This window comes from Poeciliopsis prolifica, unplaced genomic scaffold (assembly GCF_027474105.1).
Source record: "Poeciliopsis prolifica strain line A6 unplaced genomic scaffold, Auburn_PproV2 SCAFFOLD009, whole genome shotgun sequence".
In the NCBI taxonomy this organism is placed as follows: Eukaryota; Metazoa; Chordata; class Actinopteri; order Cyprinodontiformes; family Poeciliidae; genus Poeciliopsis; species Poeciliopsis prolifica.
Window position 1 is genome coordinate 10,175,401 of NW_026562384.1, and position 20,240 is coordinate 10,195,640.

At 35.6% G+C, this 20,240-nt stretch overlaps 2 protein-coding genes across 2 annotated transcripts; both read right to left on the bottom strand.

Annotated features, from left to right (window-relative positions):
* Nucleotides 1–4,347: 4,347 nt before the first annotated feature.
* On the bottom strand, nucleotides 4,348–7,000 carry LOC129362427 (uncharacterized). The gene is made up of 4 exons (XM_055033927.1): nucleotides 6,841–7,000; nucleotides 5,230–5,550; nucleotides 4,894–5,004; nucleotides 4,348–4,749 (listed from the first exon to the last, which is right to left on the bottom strand). Exons 1-4 carry the CDS (start codon nucleotides 6,887–6,889, stop codon nucleotides 4,628–4,630), a joined length of 603 nt encoding a protein of 200 aa, XP_054889902.1. The 5' UTR covers nucleotides 6,890–7,000; the 3' UTR covers nucleotides 4,348–4,627.
* Nucleotides 7,001–16,570: 9,570 nt separating this feature from the next.
* LOC129362715 (uncharacterized) lies at nucleotides 16,571–19,764 on the bottom strand. Its single transcript, XM_055034424.1, has 5 exons — nucleotides 19,689–19,764; nucleotides 17,576–17,836; nucleotides 17,364–17,489; nucleotides 17,080–17,181; nucleotides 16,571–16,980 (listed from the first exon to the last, which is right to left on the bottom strand). Exons 1-5 carry the CDS (start codon nucleotides 19,762–19,764, stop codon nucleotides 16,793–16,795), a joined length of 753 nt encoding a protein of 250 aa, XP_054890399.1. The 3' UTR covers nucleotides 16,571–16,792.
* Between the last annotated feature and the right edge of the window lie 476 nt (nucleotides 19,765–20,240).

A 20,240-nucleotide genomic window follows, 5' to 3' on the forward strand; every position in this document is an offset into this window, starting at 1 on the left:
AAATGTGTGGTAAGAATATGTGAAAAACCATTAAGTTTTATAATGACTGAAATGTAAGTAGGCTATGTCATATGAAAGCTTTGAATTATAACCTAACTAGTTATATTAATTAATGTATTTTAATTTAGTATTTTAGCTAGCTACAGAAAACTAAAAACTATAGTTTAAATAATAGTTAAAATAGTGTTGTTTCTGCCAAACAGTCATGGAGTGTAAATACTAGGCTGTCTTATTTTGTGTAGAGCCAAAATGAAGAGAAAAGGGAAGATCTCCCAGTTCTTAAAGAGGCAAAAACCAGGGCCAGACCAGGACCAGACAGAACCCTGCAGCAGTGACCAGGACCAGACAGAACCCTGCAGCAGTGACCAGGACCAGACAGAACCCTGCAGCAGTGACCAGGACCAGACAGAACCCTGCAGCAGTGACCAACCTGGAGAATCCAGCCAGGAGACTCCAGGCCCAAGTGTATCACCAGCGGGTTAGAGGCTGTGACAGAGAGTTAAGTATTAAAATCCAATAAGCCTAATTCTAAAAGTTAGCATGATGCTTTTTGCATTTTTTATTGTGTCTGTTTATGCATTTCCAATTAAGTTCCAGAGAGAGATCCACATATTCTCTGTGGATCTGCAATGAGTCTTTACCAAAGCAAACATCAGTTCATTTATTCTTTATTTGGCTGTACTCCACCTCTTCCTCTATGTTTTGCTTTACTGACTTCCTCTCTTTCTGCTGCACCACTCTGACATCAGCATAAGTTAAGTCAGCAGGGCGTTCTTCTCCTGTAGAAAAGCAAGAGTTAGTCACTCAACCGTGATAAACAGATATTTTGACAAACATTCTTCTCACTAGAGTTTTCACAATTTCTCTCCTTCAACATATAAACCTTTACATAGCAATATTTGGAAATAAGCATTAATTAGTACCTTTTCTTTTTTGCTTTTTCCTCTGAACACAGATGATAATTGCACAGACAACGACATGGGTAGAAAACAAAAGCAGAGCAGATTGCTCCAATTCTTAGTGGGGACTGGCCTGTTTCAAATACAAAGAACGTTAGTATAGTGGAAAATAATAAGAAAGCAGCAGCCAGTTCTGCTGCAATGTCAGACATCAATCAACAGGTGCAGTTGTATTTATTTATTTTTGAGAATTTGTTTTTGGTCATATTCTGGGCTCTGAATTTACATTTACATGTTCACTGTTCCATAGTGCCGTTTAACGTCTTGTTTGGTCATGGCAAATCTTGTTAAATAAACCATTTTAATTTGAGTGTGTGTGAGAAAATATTTGTTTCCTTTTGTTCATCATTTGTATATGGACCCCTCTGATAAAGCCTTGCTCACCCTTTGGCTAGCCCTTGAAAAAAAGTCTAGCTCCGCCACTGGGATGACTGAATAAATACAACCAGGAGGAAACCTGTGGCAGAAACACTGGGATGGGAAGAACCCAGTTAGAAAACAGCTGAGCAGAAGAAGAAGCATTACTGCCCTTATGCTTTTAATGCATTTATTATGTCTCAGAAATTAGAGGTCAATGTCAGATTTGGACAAATGTTGAGACGATAGTAAAAATTGTGAAAAATATCCATTCTCAGTAAGAGACACATCTAGAAAGGAGCAATCAGTACAAATGGATCTGTAATATAAAACCGACTGCACACAAAAAACAATCTAAATATTTTTCCTCTTGTGATTTGATGGTGAAATTGAGGTGCTCATCATCTGGCTGAAATTCAAAACTGTTTTTGAAAAAAATAAATAAATAAAAAAACTACTTTTTTTGCTGTTAACTTGGTAACCTGCTTTCTAAACAAGCACAAGCAAGAGAGACTGTAGAGTCTACAGTCTAGACCAAACAGATGGATAAAGATTAGATTATCTGGTACATAGAGAAAGTATAAAAGTTATTTGTGCTCACGATTTGGATGCTGTAAATTTCTCTAGCTTGAATAAAAGTAACCCTTGCAGGGAACAACACATTTAAACAACACATTTTGTGACTATGTTGCAATCTGGAAAATTCTTCAAACTACTTGCACTGACTGCAATTGAAACATAGAAATTATTCTCAGAAATTGATGCTTGTGTTTTTTGATGTAAATGAAGGAAGTGTGGTTGACTTATTTCGGTTCCTCAAAACTGCAAAGACCAGTAAAAGGTCTGACTTTTATTAGTAACTGCAACGTTTGGAGGTCGACCACCAAACGTTGCAGTTTGGAGGTCTACCAATAAAGGTCTTTTACTAGTAGACCTTTTATTGGTCTACTAGTAAAAGGTAGACCTGTAAAACCTAAACAAAAAGGCTAGGTTAAAAAACTTAGCCTTTTTAGGCTTCTTGTCTTGCTCTGTTTCTAGTGCATCTAACCAAACTATGTCCTGCTCTGTACAAAAAGTGTGAACGTCAGACAGAAACAAATTAAACAACGACAGAATCATAATACTTTAGAACTGCTATAAAAACTGCATTGTGAGAGCACTTGTGTAAGAATGTGTGAGCATCTTTGTTCCTGTTTTCTATCTTGCCTGTCAGTAACTGCCTATAAAGGCAACTAATGCCTGAATTGCCTGTCCAGGATGTATTCTCTAGGATAGCTGGCAAAGTTCCCTTCCCATCAGAGCCCTGAAAAGGATAAGTGGGAACAGGAAGTGAACAAGAGAGGTTTGCACCAAATACCATCTTTTTCTTTGGGTCTAACCTGATATTTTCTTTTCTTAACCCAAACAAGAAGTTATCTTTCAAATCTCACTTTGTGTTTAACTATGACAGATACCTTTTGAAGAGACCAATCATGCAAGAGCTATAACAATCAAGTCTGTGAGTAACAGCCCGGTTACATGTTTGGGATGGTACAAAGTTACTTTTGTAATTTTCGTACCTTTTTCCTTTTTTACTGAAATAAGATTTTCACACATTTGAATTGATGGCTTACAAATATGTTGACATGGCCAGTGCAGTGGCGGCGCCAAGGGGGCGCTGGGAGTGTTATAGCTCCCCTGAAGAAGTCATAGCACCCCCAGAAAATATTAGATGTATTTATCTTTTTTTCCATCTGATTTAACATTACTTATATGCAGTTGTTGCGGCATTTTCTTCAAAAGACACAAAATAAATTATATACTGAGTTAAAAAAATCCCACAAAAGGATTTGAACTTCTATGGGTATCCTTTTGTCATGAATGCTGTTTTAACCTAAACAATGCAACATTATCTGGATGTCATTTGGCTAAAGGCTCAAGGCTTCGTGCTGATGTCTAAGTGTCAAGTAAATGTAAATCAGTCTGATTAAAATAACAATACTAATGTGTGTGTGTGTGTGTTGATAACTCGGGGGAAATAAGATCCATCATAGCATCCTCAGTAAAATGCTTAGCTCCCACTTAGCACCTGCAGAAAAAACATTCAGGAGCCGCCACTGGACCAGTGGATAGAATGAAACTACCAGCAAAACAGACTATTTACATACAAGTACTTAGGCTATTTATTGTTAGGTTTCCCTCTGCTGTTAGACAAAAGGTACTGTTTCTTAGGTCTGACTTTAAACAATTTTACTTTTTTAAAAATCTTTTGGCCATGGGTATTAATAACTATGTGTCTGATTGTATTTTTTTTATTATTATTATTAAAATTGTGAAAATTGATGTATGTATTTCTATTCAGACATCTATTCTCAGTAATTTTTATTTTTTTTTAATTCCAGGGCATTCAAGATTACCTTAAATAATTGCCTGTTGGGTGAACAGGCAACTAATCTCAGTAGTAATAGTGCTGTTCTGTTAGAGAGAAAACACCATCATGAAGTCCAACAGACAGCAAACAGGTCAGGTCAAGTTGAGGAGAGGGTCTAACGTGTTGAACATCTCACACAGCAGAATGTACATGTAAAAATGTACATCCATCTAACTGCAGTAATTCAGACTCCTTGTGACTCTGTATTAGTTAGTTATTCATCCTCTCTCACAGCAGAAAGTCATCAGTAATCTTTCATCTCTTATTCCGATCACTAATCATCCACATCGCAGGTCATTAAGTCACTTTCTGCTGCTCGACTACCTGCCTCTCTCACTACCACTTTCTGTAAGATGTCATTTGTTTTCCTCACTTTCTGAACCATCACTGCTTTTGGATTTTGTTCACATATTCAGTTTTGTTTAATTATTGACGAGTGATACAATAATATGAATTTTGATACGGAAAATGTATGCAGTTTGCCCCAGCATCATTAAAAAGTTAAGCTGATTTTTTTTTCTTTTAAGTACGAGGCATTTGTTAGTTTCATCATTAACAACTTTTATTTTGTTTTTTATTTGCATAGCCCATAGTGAGTTGCTGTGGAAAATATTAAGACTAATAACATGTTTTTCTTTGGACTCCAGCAAATTTGTCTCTTAACATTGTTTTTTTTGTAATTTAATGAGTTGGGTGGTTGCCAATTTGTCAAGACTTCCTTATCAAATTTAACATTACAGTCATGAACAAATATTCCAATTAAAATAAGCAAGCAGTTGTTTTTGCATTGCGGGCAAATATGGTTTCTTAAAAGTTTCTGAAGACGTTTTACTCCTGAAGCGTGTGCATCGTCATATTCTCTGTGGATCTGCAATGAGTCTTTACCACAGCAGACATCAGTTCATTTATTCTTTATTTGGCTGTACTCCACCTCTTCCTCTATGTTTTGCTTTACTGACTTCCTCTCTTTCTGCTGCACCACTCTGACATCAGCATAAGTTAAGTCAGCAGGGCGTTCTTCTCCTGTAGAAAAGCAAGAGTTAGTCACTCAACCGTGATAAACAGATATTTTGACAAACATTCTTCTCACTAGAGTTTTCACAATTTCTCTCCTGCAACATATAAATATTTACATAGCAATATTTGGAAATAAGCATTAATTAGTACCTTTTCTTTTTTGCTTTTTCCTCTGAACACAGATGATAATTGCACAGACAACGACATGGGTAGAAAACAAAAGCAGAGCACAGATTGCTCCAATTCTTAGTGGGGACTGGCCTGTTTCAAATACAAAGAACGTTAGTATAGTGGAAAATAATAAGAAAGCAGCAGCCAGTTCTGCTGCAATGTCAGACATCAATCAACAGGTGCAGTTGTTTTTATTTCCACTTAAGTCATGAATGGAAGAATTATACAAATTATTTCAAATATTCAGATTATCAAGAGTTTATCAATTCAGTTTTGTGTGAATTTACCAATTTGAATTTGTACAGCAGACTTTACCTTCAATGTGCAATTGCAGAGTCCGTTCTCCTATTGCTTTTCCATCAGAATCAAAAAGTTTAAGTGTGTATTCACCACTATCACTGCTCCTAAGGTTGCTAATCCTAAATGTCCCATTGTTGGAGATAAATCCAGATCTGCTCTCCAATGTGTTTGTCACGAGTACGTTGTTTCTCCAATGTAATATTATCGCTGCTTCCTTTATCCACTGGAATATAATTTTTTCTGAGGCCTCATCCATCAGGTGAATAAACACAGTTGCTCCCCAGGGTGGAAAACATTCAGCTTCCTCGTATCTCGCATCACAGAAAGTTTTATTACCTGTATAATAGAAAAATGAAAAAGTTGAATGCAGTCTAAACAAACTATATCTGAGCTTTAAAAAAAACAGATTTCAACTAACACAATTGTTTAAATTGAAAACTACTTCGTAAAGACCTAAAGATTTCATTACAAGTCATTTCGCTCTTACAAGTCACAAAACACGCAAGCTTTGTTGTTGAAGATTTTCTGACTCTGTGACAAAGCTCTTATACAATTGAAACCAGAAGGTTACATACGCCAAATAAAGAGAGATATACAAAAAACAGGTTCTCACTGTCTGAAGTAAAATTAGATCAAAGTTACCAAAGTTATTTCTTTGTTAAATGCCCACAAAATTAGTAAAAATCCTTTTCTTTTTGATATTTACTAGATATTTTTTGTAAATTTCTTTGAATTTAGAAGTTTACGTACATTTGCACAGTGTCAGGTAGATATAATTGTTTTTCAAACTGTATAACTTGCTAGTTTATTGGAGTTCTGGACCGTTCCTCCTCACAGAACTGTTGTAACTTTGTTCAAAATATCCAGAACATTGTTTCCAACTCATCACTGATAAATTACTTTTACTTAGACATTAAAATCTCGGTACATTTAACACTATTGTGTTACTTCACCAAGGACACTACTGTGTAAAAACACATAATAGCACAAAATATAACACCAAATTACATTATTGGGTTAATTTTATGAGGATTTAAATCACATATTAGTGGCTATTGATTTCTTTAAATAGTTTATCGTCTATATCTCAACACAACTCCCTGGTTATATTCAAAAATGCCTAGAAATTATCGATAAAATCAATTTTAGTTTAAAGTTTCAGTGATAATTATAGAAGCCACATTTTGATTAGGTTGTAAAATAATAATTTGTTCTATAACCTTTTGAGCTGGAGAGGAAAAAACCTGCTTTTCTGAGTTAACGCTATATTTCTGTTGTTCAGTATGATGTATTATGAAGACTCTTCTATATTGAATCATTTCAAGAACTTTTAAAAGTTGTTTTACAGCTCAAGACTGTTCTGCAGAAAAAAAAATACTTAAAGCTCCTAATATAGAAAGGAAAACAGAAGAAGAAAAGAAAAGTAAAACTTGATGGACATAGTCAGATCAGAACTTTACTCCTGTTAATAAAAACAAAAGCCACGGATGGCATAAGACTTGAAGTGCCAAGAAACACTGGCAAATGTAAAATTAGGCTTAGTTTTAATTAAGGTCACAAGACGCAAAACAACTACGCTGCTATGTTGTAAATAAAACACTGGTTATTCCACATGTAATAACTCACCATAAGAGACTCCTATGAGCACAAACAGCAGTCCAACACGAGCCGCCATGTCCTTCTACATATGTTTCAACAGCAGCTGTCTGATTGATCATGCTCTGACAACCATGATCAATCGGAATCAAATGAATAATCAGAAGAAAAGCATAATATACCCACTACATAGAGGTGAAAAGGGAAGTGACTGTATCATCACATGAAGAAGTTTCTTAAGGGAAACTGACACAGACATCTTGCACAACCAGCTGTATGAGCTCAGGACTAAAAAAGGAGAACGGGCTGGACTAAAAACCCTAAAACAGAACCAAACCCACAAATATGACCAACTTCATGAAAAGGGCCTTTTTAATAAAACAGCTGTTTTGGATGATTGTAGCTGGAAAAATAAAGAAAGCTTGGATGATGAATTTAACATGTCTCTACTCCTGGGATTTTTATTTTGTATTTCGATCATTTTTTGGTGATTTTTGTTTTTTCTGACACATGTAATTTATTTATTACATAATTTATTCTCAAGTTCCACATTCCTTGTGTAATTCTTGTAAATGGTAAATGAACTGCATCTTTTCCTTCATTCCTTTATTCATCTTTTCCTTCATCTTTTCCAGTCATTTTGTCCACTCAACGCGCTCTACACTAGAGTCACATTCACCCATTCACTCACAAACGCACATTCATTCATACACGAATGAGTCGGTAGGCAATTTGGGGTTAAGTGCCTTGCCCACATCATGTGGCAGGAGGAAGCTGGAAACGAACCTACAACCCTCCGATTGCAAGACTGCTACTCTACCATACAGCCACAGTCGCCTGTACTGACCTCTTTGAAGGACTGCCTGTGCATTGTAGAAATAATCTTAAGATGAATTGTTCATTTTAAATGAACTGACTCATAATTTTAAATTAATTCATTGTCTGGTGTTTTGTGAGTTGTGTCGGTCTACTCATGTCCTCTTTAAACATGAGTGATAAATAAATTGACTTGGCGTGTCCTTAGTGTTTCGTGAGTGGTTTTTTTTGTATTCATTCGTTTCAGAGATGCAGATACAGCGAACAGTCAAAGCTACACAGGGGTAATACTTTTTGATCATTAACCAATCAAATGCGTTTTATCAGGAATATTTGGATGTGTTTTCTTTCTTATATTCAGTGAAATCAGAAGCAGACACATGACTTTATCGGCCATTTTATATTTATTATTGTCCTGGTTTCCCTCCCAGGACAATAATAAATATAGTATAAGAAGTCACTGATGGAAAGAAGAGGGGAAGCACAATGAAAAACATCTTCTGCAGCTATTTTTAGGGAAAACGTTATTTTCATCTTATTTTATTTACCTGCCTTTCTGTTATAGTGTACAGCAATGTTTCCCAACCCTGACCTGCATCCTTTAGATGTTTTCATGTCGTCCAATGTTTGATACATTTAGGTACTTATAAACCTCCACTGTTGCATCAAAAGTAACATTTTTGGTCTGTGTCTGCGGGACTGTGGTGTCTAAGCGATGCCACAGTTTGCTGCCTAAAACAATACAAATAGTAAATTATTTAATATAATTTTAGGATTATAAATTAACTATGTATCTTGAGTCACAGGCTGAGAAGCTGCTGCTACTGCTGATGAAGCTGCTGATGGGGAGGAGTCTCGTAAAACAGCAACATATTCAGAAATTAGCCTTTTTTCTGCATCTACTGCTTTGAGGAAACCTATCTTCTTAACTGTTTACATTCTATACAATTTTGCATTTAAAGTAAGAACGGTAACTCAATATCTTTTTTTAACCTTGATTAAAATTGATCAATACATAAAATTTGGTAAAAACTGTTATTGAAATGGTTTAAATAAACATTATTTTGGCTACTAATACTTTCATGGTATGAACATACTTATTTTAGAATTGTACTTTTCACCAATAAACATGTTTTACTATCCGTTAGAATTATACTCACCTTTAACCTGATGTAAATATGCTAATGTTTCCTTTTTGAAATGCTCACACTTTTTTTGTAACAATGCATGTGATTTAACCCACCTGTGTTTTCTGTTTGAAGGTTCATCACCTTACAGATACTGATACCTGATACAGATAAAGGTATCATCTGAATCACCTGTGCTACTGGTCAAATAAAAAAGAATTTGGTAAAATCTGAAATCTGATCCTTGTCCTTCAAGTGTGGAAACCACAGCAACTGAACCACTAGTCAGTAATACTCACAAGTAATTCTCCAGCAGAGACTCACTACACATTTAACCCTTTACCATACAAAGTTTGATCATCAGATAAGCCTGATTGCCACAGATTTCTGGCTACAGAGTAAAACGTTGTAGGAGGTTTCAAACACCATGTATGTTACATGTTCATTCCACTGCTAGGAATTGACAAAAGTAAATTAAAATCTGGAACAATGACTCAGTTTTAAAATTACTTGATCTCATGCAAGGTTTTGCTGTGTGCACTGATAGTCACTTGCCTATTTATGCTGAAAACCTAGAATTGACTGCTTGGTTGACAGCTTGAACTACTCCAAGGGCCTCAGAGCTCTGGGATTTTAGTCCAGATGGCTCCTTGATCCATAAACTTCAAATAAAAGCAATTGTAGTTGTGATGCAGCAGAATAATGTAAATTCAACCTTGATACCAATATTCATTATTCAAAATAAACACAACAGCATAACAAGACTTGATGTCTTGTTGAAGTCTCTCAATAAATCAACATTCTTTGCAGATGCACTAAACAGGAGTGCATTCTAATTTTTTCAGTCAGTGTTTATGTAAGAACCAGTTTTCCCTTCACCATATTGACACAACTGAAAACCTTTGACAAATGACAGGCAATAAATTCTATGTTGTTTATTTATTAAGTATTAGTCACTCTGATAAACAAATACATAAACACTTTCTAAAGTTAGAAAAATATACATTAAAAAATGCCTATGAACTATCAATTACTCTATCAGGAAAACATCTTTCAAAAATATAAATTGAATATAATACAGTTTGGTTTAACTCACTCAAATGTGAAGGAGCATGAGTAATAATACATATTTGTGTCAGCTCCAGTTCACATGTTTTTTATGCTAAATGTCAGGACGGATACATTAAAGATGTTACAATAGAGTAGTTATTTTTATTCTGACATTTCTTTTTCACATTTGAACTGAGCTGCTAAACTCGTCACACGTTAACAGAAGGCGGTAGTACTTAAACATCAGCCAATTATTTGTTCAATAATTTGAAAGTCCTCTGGATTCTCTTTTCTTTGTGGTGTGGTGAACATTTCCTTATATTTTGTCTCCTTCCATTTGAAATAGAGGCCAATCCCACCACATGAAAGAAAGGCTGCAGCAAACATCAAAGCACATCTGAGCTCAGAAGTGTCTGTTCAGACATGAGAAACAAGAACCGAGAGTTATTTTAGCATCAATACAGTTTACAGTGAAAACACAATACTGTAATTATATACTGAATATATGGCAGAAGTGTTGGTTAACATAGTGCAGTGCAATGTATCACTCTGTCTGTGTAAAATTGCTGTGGTGGTTCAATCAACCATCTTCAAATGTCATAAGATATGTTCATCCAAAAAATATTTTTTGGATGAAATTCTTTTCTAAGCAAACTAAATAGCTAAATATTTCAAAGCATTAGGACAATTTTATTCTCACCTTTACACGGAGAAATGAATTCTTCTTTGGAGACACGACTGATGTGATTGCTGACTGAGCACAGGAGACGTCCTGAGACATTTTGACTCAGAATGATGATATTCGTCCCATTGTTTTTAGAAATGAGCTCAGAATCTGTCAGAGTGTTTCCATCCAGAGTCCAGCTGTACTGAGGACTGTCCCCTTCCAGTATGAGACAGGACACCTTCAGCTCAAACGTGGACAGACACTCTGTAACCAGCTGGACAGAGGACACAGGAGCTGAAGGAGAGACAATAAAGTGTGAAATGGTAGTAAAATTAACACACCATTGGTCTTCTTTATTCAAAGTTTGTAATAATAAACAGAAAATGCATAAAGATCCAGGTCAAAGATTTGATACATTACCATAACATTATCAGAAAGGAAAGGAAATTCACCTTGAACAATCAACTGGAGAGTATGCTGCCCTATTTTCCATCAATCTGAGTTAAAGGTTTCCAGAGTATATTTACCACTGTCAGCCATCATAAGGTTCTTAATAGTAAATGTACCATTACTCGGCATAAAGAGATATCAGCTCTGGAGGGGATGTGGAAAAATTGTGTTTGTTCTGCCCCTAAGGATTGTGGAGCTTTGATGTCTCCATTCATATTTAGGTATTTCTAATAAACTATCCATCAGATGGAGAACCAGAGTTGCCCCCAAGGCTCCATAACACTGAGCTCCATCCTGTCTGCCATCACAGTAAGATTCCTCTTCTGCAAAATTAAAAAAGTAGATGAGAGTCATTTTTCAAAGTCCATACACACTAAACTCATGACAGTGCTGCAGTGCCTGCAAATATTTTCCCACTTATTTTAAAGGCCGTTAAAATTGTTTAGTTTTTGTTCATTTTAAATGATTGCTTATTTTATCAATTAAACTATGATTTGTAATTAAAGTTACAACCTCCTCAAGTTTTATTTGCATTTTCATATGAAAACATGACCAGTTCTTATTAAGTGCTACAGAAAAACTAACATTTGCACAGAACTAAAAAGAATTACATATGAAGACTAAAGATATATTATTTTAAAATAAACTGTTGTTTCTTGGAGGTTAATCTTGTCTCAGTTGCAAAGTAAATATGTTACTGTTTATAAATCTTACGTGTGAAAGTTTCTAATACAACCTGAGCTTTACAATCATGAAGATTTGGTAACTTTGGATACAGCGCCTTACATTTTTTTTGTTCCACTTTGATGTTTTCCATTTTGTCACATCACAAACTTAAACTTAGATGCATGTGATTAGGATACTGAGTAACAGACCAACACAAAGCAGTGCATAAATTTAAAGAGAAAAGTGCTAAATGGTTTTCACATTTTGTGTGGCAGACTTTCGTACTGAGTCTCCCTGAGTCAAAATGCAGCCATCTTTAACTCGAGTTACAGCTGGAGCTTCTCAGTTTTATTGTTTTTTTCAACTTCACATATTGGAAACTACAGGGGAAATTATATAGGTTCCTATTTGCAAAATACTAAAGCTGAAGCTCAGTCAAGGTCAATGGAGAGCATCAATGAGCATCAACTTTATCGTCTGGATTATGTGACAATTTGTATTGGTCATCATTAAATCAATTTAAAAGATATTGCAGTTTTGTAGTTGCATGATGGTTCAAAAGGTTTAGTGGCGATAAGTTTGCAAACTACTGTATTTAACAAGACAATAAAACAAAATTTTGGTCAAAGAAAATTATCTCACCTTTACAGACAGACACAATTTGATCTCTGGAGACATGACTGATATGATTCCTGACTGAGCAGGACAGATGTCCAGAGATATTTTGTCTCAGGACAATGAAGTTTGTGTCATTATCTCGAGAGAGGAGCTCAGAGTCTGTCAGTGCATGTCCATCCATAGTCCAGCTGTACTGAGGACTGTCCCCTCCCTCAGGAAGACAGAAAGCCCTTATTAGTCCTTGGGACAAACACTCAGTCACAAGCTGGACAGAGGACACTGGAGCTAAGAGAAACACACAGAGACAGCTGTTGAAATTATACAAAGTATCTTTTAAAGTTTGAAAAATTTAGATGAAAAGAAGGTTTACCTTCTATTAACAACTGTAGAGTCTGACATTGTTTTTTATGTGCATTTGAATCAAAAACCTCAAGTGTGTATTCACCACTATCAGTGCTGTTCAGGTTATTGATCCTGAAAGTTCCATTATAGGGATTAAACACAGATCTGCTTCTCAAAGTATTCTTTTTAATCTTGTTCTTTTGGCCTGTAAGAATCATTTGGTAGATTTTGGTAATAGATTCTTTCTTCCTCCACTTGTATCTGGGTATTTCTGAGGCGCTGTCCATCAGCCGGAGTTCCACACTTCCACCCAAAGCTCCATAACACAGAGCTCCATCCTGTCTGCCGTCACAGAAAGTTTCCACTGCTGCTCAAGAAAAGAAATATCAATAACAAAATAGTTTGTTTTTTTCTTTCTTTTCTTTGTTGCATTTGTTGCCCCATTATAATAAACCATATTGGCAGCTTTATTATAATGGAAAATGAGAAATGAGCACCTGTGATATATTAACTGATTTCGCATTTGCACCAAGAAAAGCGGAGCATTGACTTTTCAACAATTTGACAGCAAATATGCAAAGTGGTTCAAAATATCACCAAGCTGGGTGTAAAGTTTTGTCTTGACACTATATCACTTCCTCAATCTCATCTAACCAACAATGTTTTCCTATTCAGATTAAATCAAGAAATATATTAAAGGAATAATTTGATAAACACTTAAATTATTGTCAAAGTCAAGAAAAGTGTGAACACTCTAGCTTTCTGATAATAAATTATGGAAGTGGTTTTAATAACAAACATTTTGTAAAACATTTTAAGTATCAAACTTAATGTTAAGTCTGTTTGTTAACCATCCCTTAGTAGCTTTAACTAAAAGCAATGTTTTTAGCAAAAGACCTTGTTATATTTAAAAAATATGGTTCTAAAAATTAAAAAAATAATCACTTGCCTTATGATACTCTGAGTAGCATCACCAATAGTCCGAAAACACCTTTCATGATGGTCGGACAAATGCAGCACCAGAAACTACAAACTGTCTGGTCTCACTAATAAATGGAAAGATAGAAACTATGTCTGCATTGGTGGAAAAAGGAAGTGATGACTGCTTGATCATTTTTTTAGATTAGAAAATGAAAAAGGACCTTAGTTGTGTCTCGTGAGGTTCTTTAGCCACTGATTCAAAGGTAAGCCTACATGACTGCAGAGAAAATTAAGTTAGCTTAAAAATTAAGCTAAGTTCATTTTTATCAGATCAGACAAAAAATATGATCTGAAAAACTGAACTTTCAGAATCACAAAATGAAAGTATATTATTTTTTACCTTCATTTATCTTTAAAGATTTCTTATAAACATAAATTTTTTCCAGAAAAAAAGTTGAGTACGTATGAAAAACAGAGGCAAATTATGTCATTTTTTAGATAATTTTCTATAAAATGTAAATGTCCCATTCAAAATAACATTTCCCACTGTAACTCCAACAAACATAGGATTATCTAATTTAAAACCCACAAATGTTTCATAGTATTTATTATAAAAACAGGCTATATTTTTTCAGAATCTTGTTGCTTCCACCCCTCTAAACAAATTTATTTTAGCTGCATTGACGACAAAACTGCTCTTAGTGTTGTAAAGGTTGCTGACTCCACCATTAAATACATGCAGAAAAAAGTCAAGCTTAGCATATAAAATAATATGAAGTTATTTAACATTTTATATTTTGCATATCAGTACTTAGTGACTTTCAACATTTAAAAGAATGTACAGAGAAATACACTCAGAAGCTATTATTTACTTTATTTTATTTCGAACGTGATAGCAGTATAAAATAACACACATGAACAAGGAAGTGAGATTAGTTAAAGCTACTTCAAGTTAAGTTTGTCATCACCTCTTAACCTTTTAACAGGGTCCATCCAGTGGCGGAGCTAGACTTTTTTTCAAGGGCTGGCCAAAGAGTGAGCAAGGCTTTATCAGAGGGGTCCATATACAAATGATGAACAAAAGGAAACAAATATTTTCTCACACACACTCAAATTAAAATGGTTTATTTAACTAAGATTTGCCATGACCAAACAATACGTTAAACGGCACTATGGAACAGTGAACATGTAAATGTAAATTCAGAGCCCAGAATATGACCAAAAACAAAATCTCAAAAATAAATAAATAAACTGGTGCTTTTGATGTGCAATAGGTTGTGCTGGGTGGGGGCAGTTCAGTGCCATTTCCTTCTGCTTCACTGTCTTCCTCCTCAGAGTCTGACTCTGAATCTGTATCGCCCTCATCTCTCTCTGGAACTTAATTGGAAATGCATAAACAGACACAATAAAAAATGCAAAAAGCATCATGCTAACCTTTAGAATTAGGCTTATTGGATTTTAATACTTAATAACTCTCTGTCACAGCCTCTAACCCGCTGGTGATACACTTGGGCCTGGAATCTCCTGGCTGGATTCTCCAGGTTGGTCACTGCTGCAGGGTTCTGTCTGGTCCTGGTCACTGCTGCAGGGTTCTGTCTGGTCCTGGTCACTGCTGCAGGGTTCTGTCTGGTCCTGGTCACTGCTGCAGGGTTCTGTCTGGTCCTGGTCACTGCTGCAGGGTTCTGTCTGGTCCTGGTCACTGCTGCAGGGTTCTGTCTGGTCCTGGTCACTGCTGCAGGGTTCTGTCTGGTCCTGGTCTGGCCCTGGTTTTTGCCTCTTTAAGAAGAACTGGGAGATCTTCCCTTTTCTCTTCATTTGGGCTCTACACAAAATAAGACAGCCTGGTATTTAGACTCCATGACTGTTTGACAGAGACAACACTATTTTAACTATTATTTAAACTATAGTTTTTAGTTTTCTGTAGCTAGCTAAAATACTAAATTAAAAATACATTAATTAATATAACTAGTTAGGTTATAATTCAAAGCTTTCATATGACATAGCCTACTTACATTTCAGTCATTATAAAACTTAATGGTTTTTCACATATTCTTACCAAACACATTTCAAGCAAGAGCTGGGAGATATAAAACATTAGAGGGCAGCATGTGCACTAAAACATATGTTAAAAGAATCTGTCTAAAACACGACCTACCAGCACTAGCATGGCTAATATAATAAACGAGGCACTACGCAGCGGTACGCAACCATTTATATTTTCTTTTTAGAAATGTATGACAAGTGCCGCCTCTCATTAGGAAGGTAACAGCGGTTACCGCTGAGCGGTAAAATGTAAATACCATCAAAACTCCTCCAGGTGTAACTCTAAAGCCTTTGATGAGTTTTTGAACAAGCAGGACCCGCATGTCAGTTTAACCAATGAACAGCGTCGGGCATCGAGCTGCCTTCAGGGACAGTCGGAAATTACAGTTTTCCTGGCAAATCTTTGCCGATTCATAAGTATTATATTTTTAAATTACCATTTCCAGTGGGGTGGCACTAGGGGTGGCCAGGGGTCTGTTGGGGGTGGCAAGTGCCACCCCGGCCACCCCTCTGGCTCCGCCTCTGGGTCCATCACCCTGGTAACCCATGCTGAAGATGTATCCTGTTCTGGATGAGATCAAACTCCTAAAATATCAGGACTGTTGATGGGGATGTTTCAGTGCAGGTTAGAAATAATGATAAGTCAAGATCATTTTTGACAAGATCTCTGACGTTGTCAAAAAAGTTCAGAGATCATTGTCTTACACAAAAAAGCAAAGAGATACAAAATGACAGGAAGTGTTCAAAGAGAACACTCCCTGTCATTTTGTCCCCTGCTGTACAAAATGCTGTTTTCATTTAGTAGAGAGGAGATTAAAAGCAGTGGAGCTGCTGCACGTCGATTAAAAAGTGACATCTGCAGTGCTCGAATGAATTACAAGAATATTCTGTTCATCAATGCTTGTATTTGCTGAAATGCTGATAACATGTGGCGCTGTTGTGGGCTGTTGTTTTTTTGCTTGCTTTATAATTTGCCCATCTTTCTATGTTTGTTTGTGTTCCTTTCAATTCAGTTCATTACCATCTTATATGTTCATGTTCAGAGTCAAACCAGCTCTTCACCAATGTTGGGGTTTGCTAACAGGACGACTAAGTAGGTAAAAAATAACATCCAGTTAAGTGGGTGCAGTTCAGTTATAAACATGATACTGTTTTGGGCATAACAACAACCACATGCTTGTGGTTCTGCTCATTTTGCTACATTATGCAAATTAATGTAGCATTTTGCTGCATGAATTCTTCTCTTCTTTCTTGATTTCAGCATAAGGCAAACAACATGAATTTATCTAGTTGAGGTTTTCAAATGGACCTGTGTATACACAACATCACTATCTGATGTTATGGTAACAACATCAGAATGCCGAGGTTTCTTCGTCACTTGGCCATACTCCACTTGGACATCCAAAGATTGCTCCTCTCGCCTTCTTCTCCTCCCGTTATCATTGGCCAGCTCTCCATTATTTTCCTCCACTACAGAAGAATGGGAAATAATAGCACAGGATATCTACTGGATGTGTTTTGTTTCAATGTTTAAGTGTTAATGTTATCACTAAGAAATTACTTTATTACCTCTGTTATTTTTTTTCTTCCTCCTGACACATATGATTGCAGAACTTACAGCTATGATAATTATCAAAGCTCCGAGTGCACCAGCTGCTATCGGCCACTGTTCTGTTCAAAAATAAAATATAATTGGAAATGAATGAACACAAATAAACAAAATAAACCCTCATGAATAAAACCACAGCAGAGTAAATTTTCACTTGTTTCTGTACTGTTACAGGATTGATCAATCTTTGAGATCTGATTCAAAGTTGTTAGTTCTAAATTATTGATTTAAAGTTACTTCTTACCCATAAGAACATTGATATCAGGAGCATCTGGTGAATGGACAGTTGTTGGTTCAACACATAGGCTGTTATTTTCTTGAAACGCCCAGAAAGACATTTGTGTCCCATTCACAGAACAGTTCATGAAGCCTGTGAGCAAAGAAAAGTAGATCATGAAGGGAGCAATCTTTTTAGTTCTAAGTTGGTCAAAATTTATTCAGTGTATTCTAACTCACCACATGTAGATATTTGTATTTCCCTGAAGATGACACTGACTTGGTTCCTGACTGAGCAGACCAGACGTCCTGAGATATTCTGTCTCAGAACGATGATATTAGTATGATTATTTTCAGAGAAAAGCTCAGAGTCTGTCAGTGAGTGTCCATTCAGAGTCCAGCTGTACTGAAGAGGACTGTCCCCTCCCTCGGAGACACAGGACACATTTATCTGTCCCTGGGACAAACACTCATGCTCCAAGTGGACAGAGGACAAAGGAGCTAAAAGAGAAACATTTATTTTATTTAATGATATAGTGGAATTTTAGTTTAACTAGTCAAAGAAAATACACATTATCCAGATGTGGGATATTTCATAATAAACTATTTCATATAATTTCTAATGAAAACAAAAAGGGAAAAAATGACATCAGTGTTCAATGCCAATAAAATGAAATGATTGATCAAAATAGTTTAATCTGACAATAGAACAAACAAATCTTTTACCTTTAACATTCAGCTGAAGAGTTTTCTTTTCCATTAGTTTTCCATTTGAGTCAAAGGTTTCCAGAGTATAAGTACCACTGTCATTTCTGCTGAGGTTTGTTATGCTTAATGTACTATTACTGAGAATGAAATTATATCTGTTGGGACGATCAATTATGTTGGAATTATTGAATTTCCCCCTCAAGATGTTTGATGTGTTATGTTTCCCTTCATATTTAGGTATTTCTGAAATGTTATCCATCAGCTGTAGGAGGACTGTTCCCCCCAAAGATCCAAAACATCGAGCTCCATCCTCTCTGAAATCACAGTAAGTTTCTGCACCTGCAAGTGAAAAACAAAAAAAAAACAAAAAAACAAAGCAAATAAAAACAAAGCACCAAAAATTATGCTCAAAAGTTATAAACTGAGTAATAAATTAATGAGTTTGTTTCAAATTGTTTTATGTAATTCCAGTTGCACCATTAGATGAATCCCATTTGAAAGGGAATCCAAAGCCAATCAGAAACTGTAAAGGAATTTTTCTCTGGTCATTGGATGAATGTGCTTTCTGACTCTCACCACATACAGTATGTGCTGCTGGAATAATTATTCAATAAAACAAATTTTTTTATGAGTCTGAAGCTAAAATCATTGTGGGATTTCTTAATTTCAAATGTTCTTTACTTTACAATGGTTTAACACTATGCAAGATGGAATCTAAGGATTTATAATTGATGCCCAAACTGAGATTTGGGTGTCAAATTTTCTTCCTTTGCATTAGAAATGATGTCAAACAGAAGACCGGCACTACATTTTACATGTACGTAGAAACAACATAGATGGTAGAAGAGACTGAAGAAAGGAAACAAAGATGAACAAACAAGGAAGCGGAAATAAAAATAAAAAAAATCTTTAGCTTTAGTTTCTTTGTGAATTTTCAGCTTTTTCTCTACATACATGTACCATGTTTTTCTATTTTTTTCATTCATTTCATTTCATCAGCAACTGATTTTCCAAACCTTGTTAACATTAATTGATCAGTAGTTAATTAAAAAATACATTTCAGCTTAGTAAATATCGGAATTTTGAACATTAACATCTTTTATTTCAACAGCTAAAAATAATCCCATAGACGAAAAGTCGATCTTTTTTCTTCCTTCAGTCAAACGTGCAACCCAGAGGTCCTGGACCTAAAGTGTAGAGCTGTCTGACTGTGCAGAGACCTTCATGGAAAGGTTTAGCACATAGCATGTTTCTGGCGTTTGACACATCAACGAGGGGTCAATTTGGAAAGAGGTCACATTTGGTCCAGGTGGTGATGTTGTTCTGATGATTGAGCTTAAGCTAAAATATTGTTAGTTTAAACTCAATCTTCATGCTACAGATCAGTGATGTGCGTCATTCAGCTTTCAGAGTCCGGGTCCAATCACACACCCATTAGGCTGCATTTCATATTCTCTATGTATATGTGTGGGTTGAATAGCAGAAAAACTGTGACTCGACAAATTTAATTGATGCTCATGCAGTTCTCAACATATAATATTCTCACTTGGTATTCAGTTTATGTTAATGTTGTTTAACATTTTTCAGAAATGTCATTTAGAGCAATTTTTTTTAATCAATTTTCAGAAAAAAATTTCCAACTCACCCCAGGATGCTCCCAGTAGCACCACCAGTATTCCAACCACAGCTTCTATTAATTTAAACCAGCTACCAGACACCATTGTGCAACTGAACAGCATAAAATGCGTCTTGTTCCTGATCGGCCGGAGCAAACAAAGTTGTGCAGAGGTGAAAAAGGAAGTGGTGACGACTTAGTCAATTCTGCTGTCCCCTCAAGGCAACTTATATGTCATTTCCATTGCAATGCAAAACAAAAACAAGCTTTTCACAGCTTTTATTCATTTCTTACAGGCACATCATCTTAAAGACTTAACATAGTTTGAACAGCGAAAAGCCCAATTACCCCAGACCTTATACAAAATTAGTGGTGTAAGCGAATGCAGGATCTTTTACAAATTGCAACTTCTTACAATTTCAAACAAACTCATAAAAGTTCCTTTTTAATGCATATAAAACAATATTTTGTCATCACCTGTAAATATTATCAAAAACAAGTTCACACAAAAGCAGACTTTTTTTAACACCCAACAACTTTCCTTCTGAGAAGATAATAGAGGAAGTCTAAAAATACACTGAC

Excerpts from the sequence above, each read along its gene's own strand:
- LOC129362427 (XM_055033927.1), bottom strand. The coding sequence starts at position 6,889 with ATGGCGGCTCGTGTTGGACTGCTGTTTGTGCTCATAGGAGTCTCTTAT. Across the intron at positions 5,551-6,840 it reads GCTCATAGGAGTCTCTTATG|GTAATAAAACTTTCTGTGAT; the intron begins GTGAGTTATTAC and ends TCTATTATACAG. Across the intron at positions 5,005-5,229 it reads TCTGCAATTGCACATTGAAG|GCCAGTCCCCACTAAGAATT; the intron begins GTAAAGTCTGCT and ends TATTTGAAACAG.
- LOC129362715 (XM_055034424.1), bottom strand. The coding sequence starts at position 19,764 with ATGGTGTCTGGTAGCTGGTTTAAATTAATAGAAGCTGTGGTTGGAATA. Across the intron at positions 17,837-19,688 it reads GCTACTGGGAGCATCCTGGG|CTCCTTTGTCCTCTGTCCAC; the intron begins GTGAGTTGGAAA and ends TTTCTCTTTTAG. Across the intron at positions 17,490-17,575 it reads AATACAAATATCTACATGTG|GCTTCATGAACTGTTCTGTG; the intron begins GTGAGTTAGAAT and ends CTTTGCTCACAG.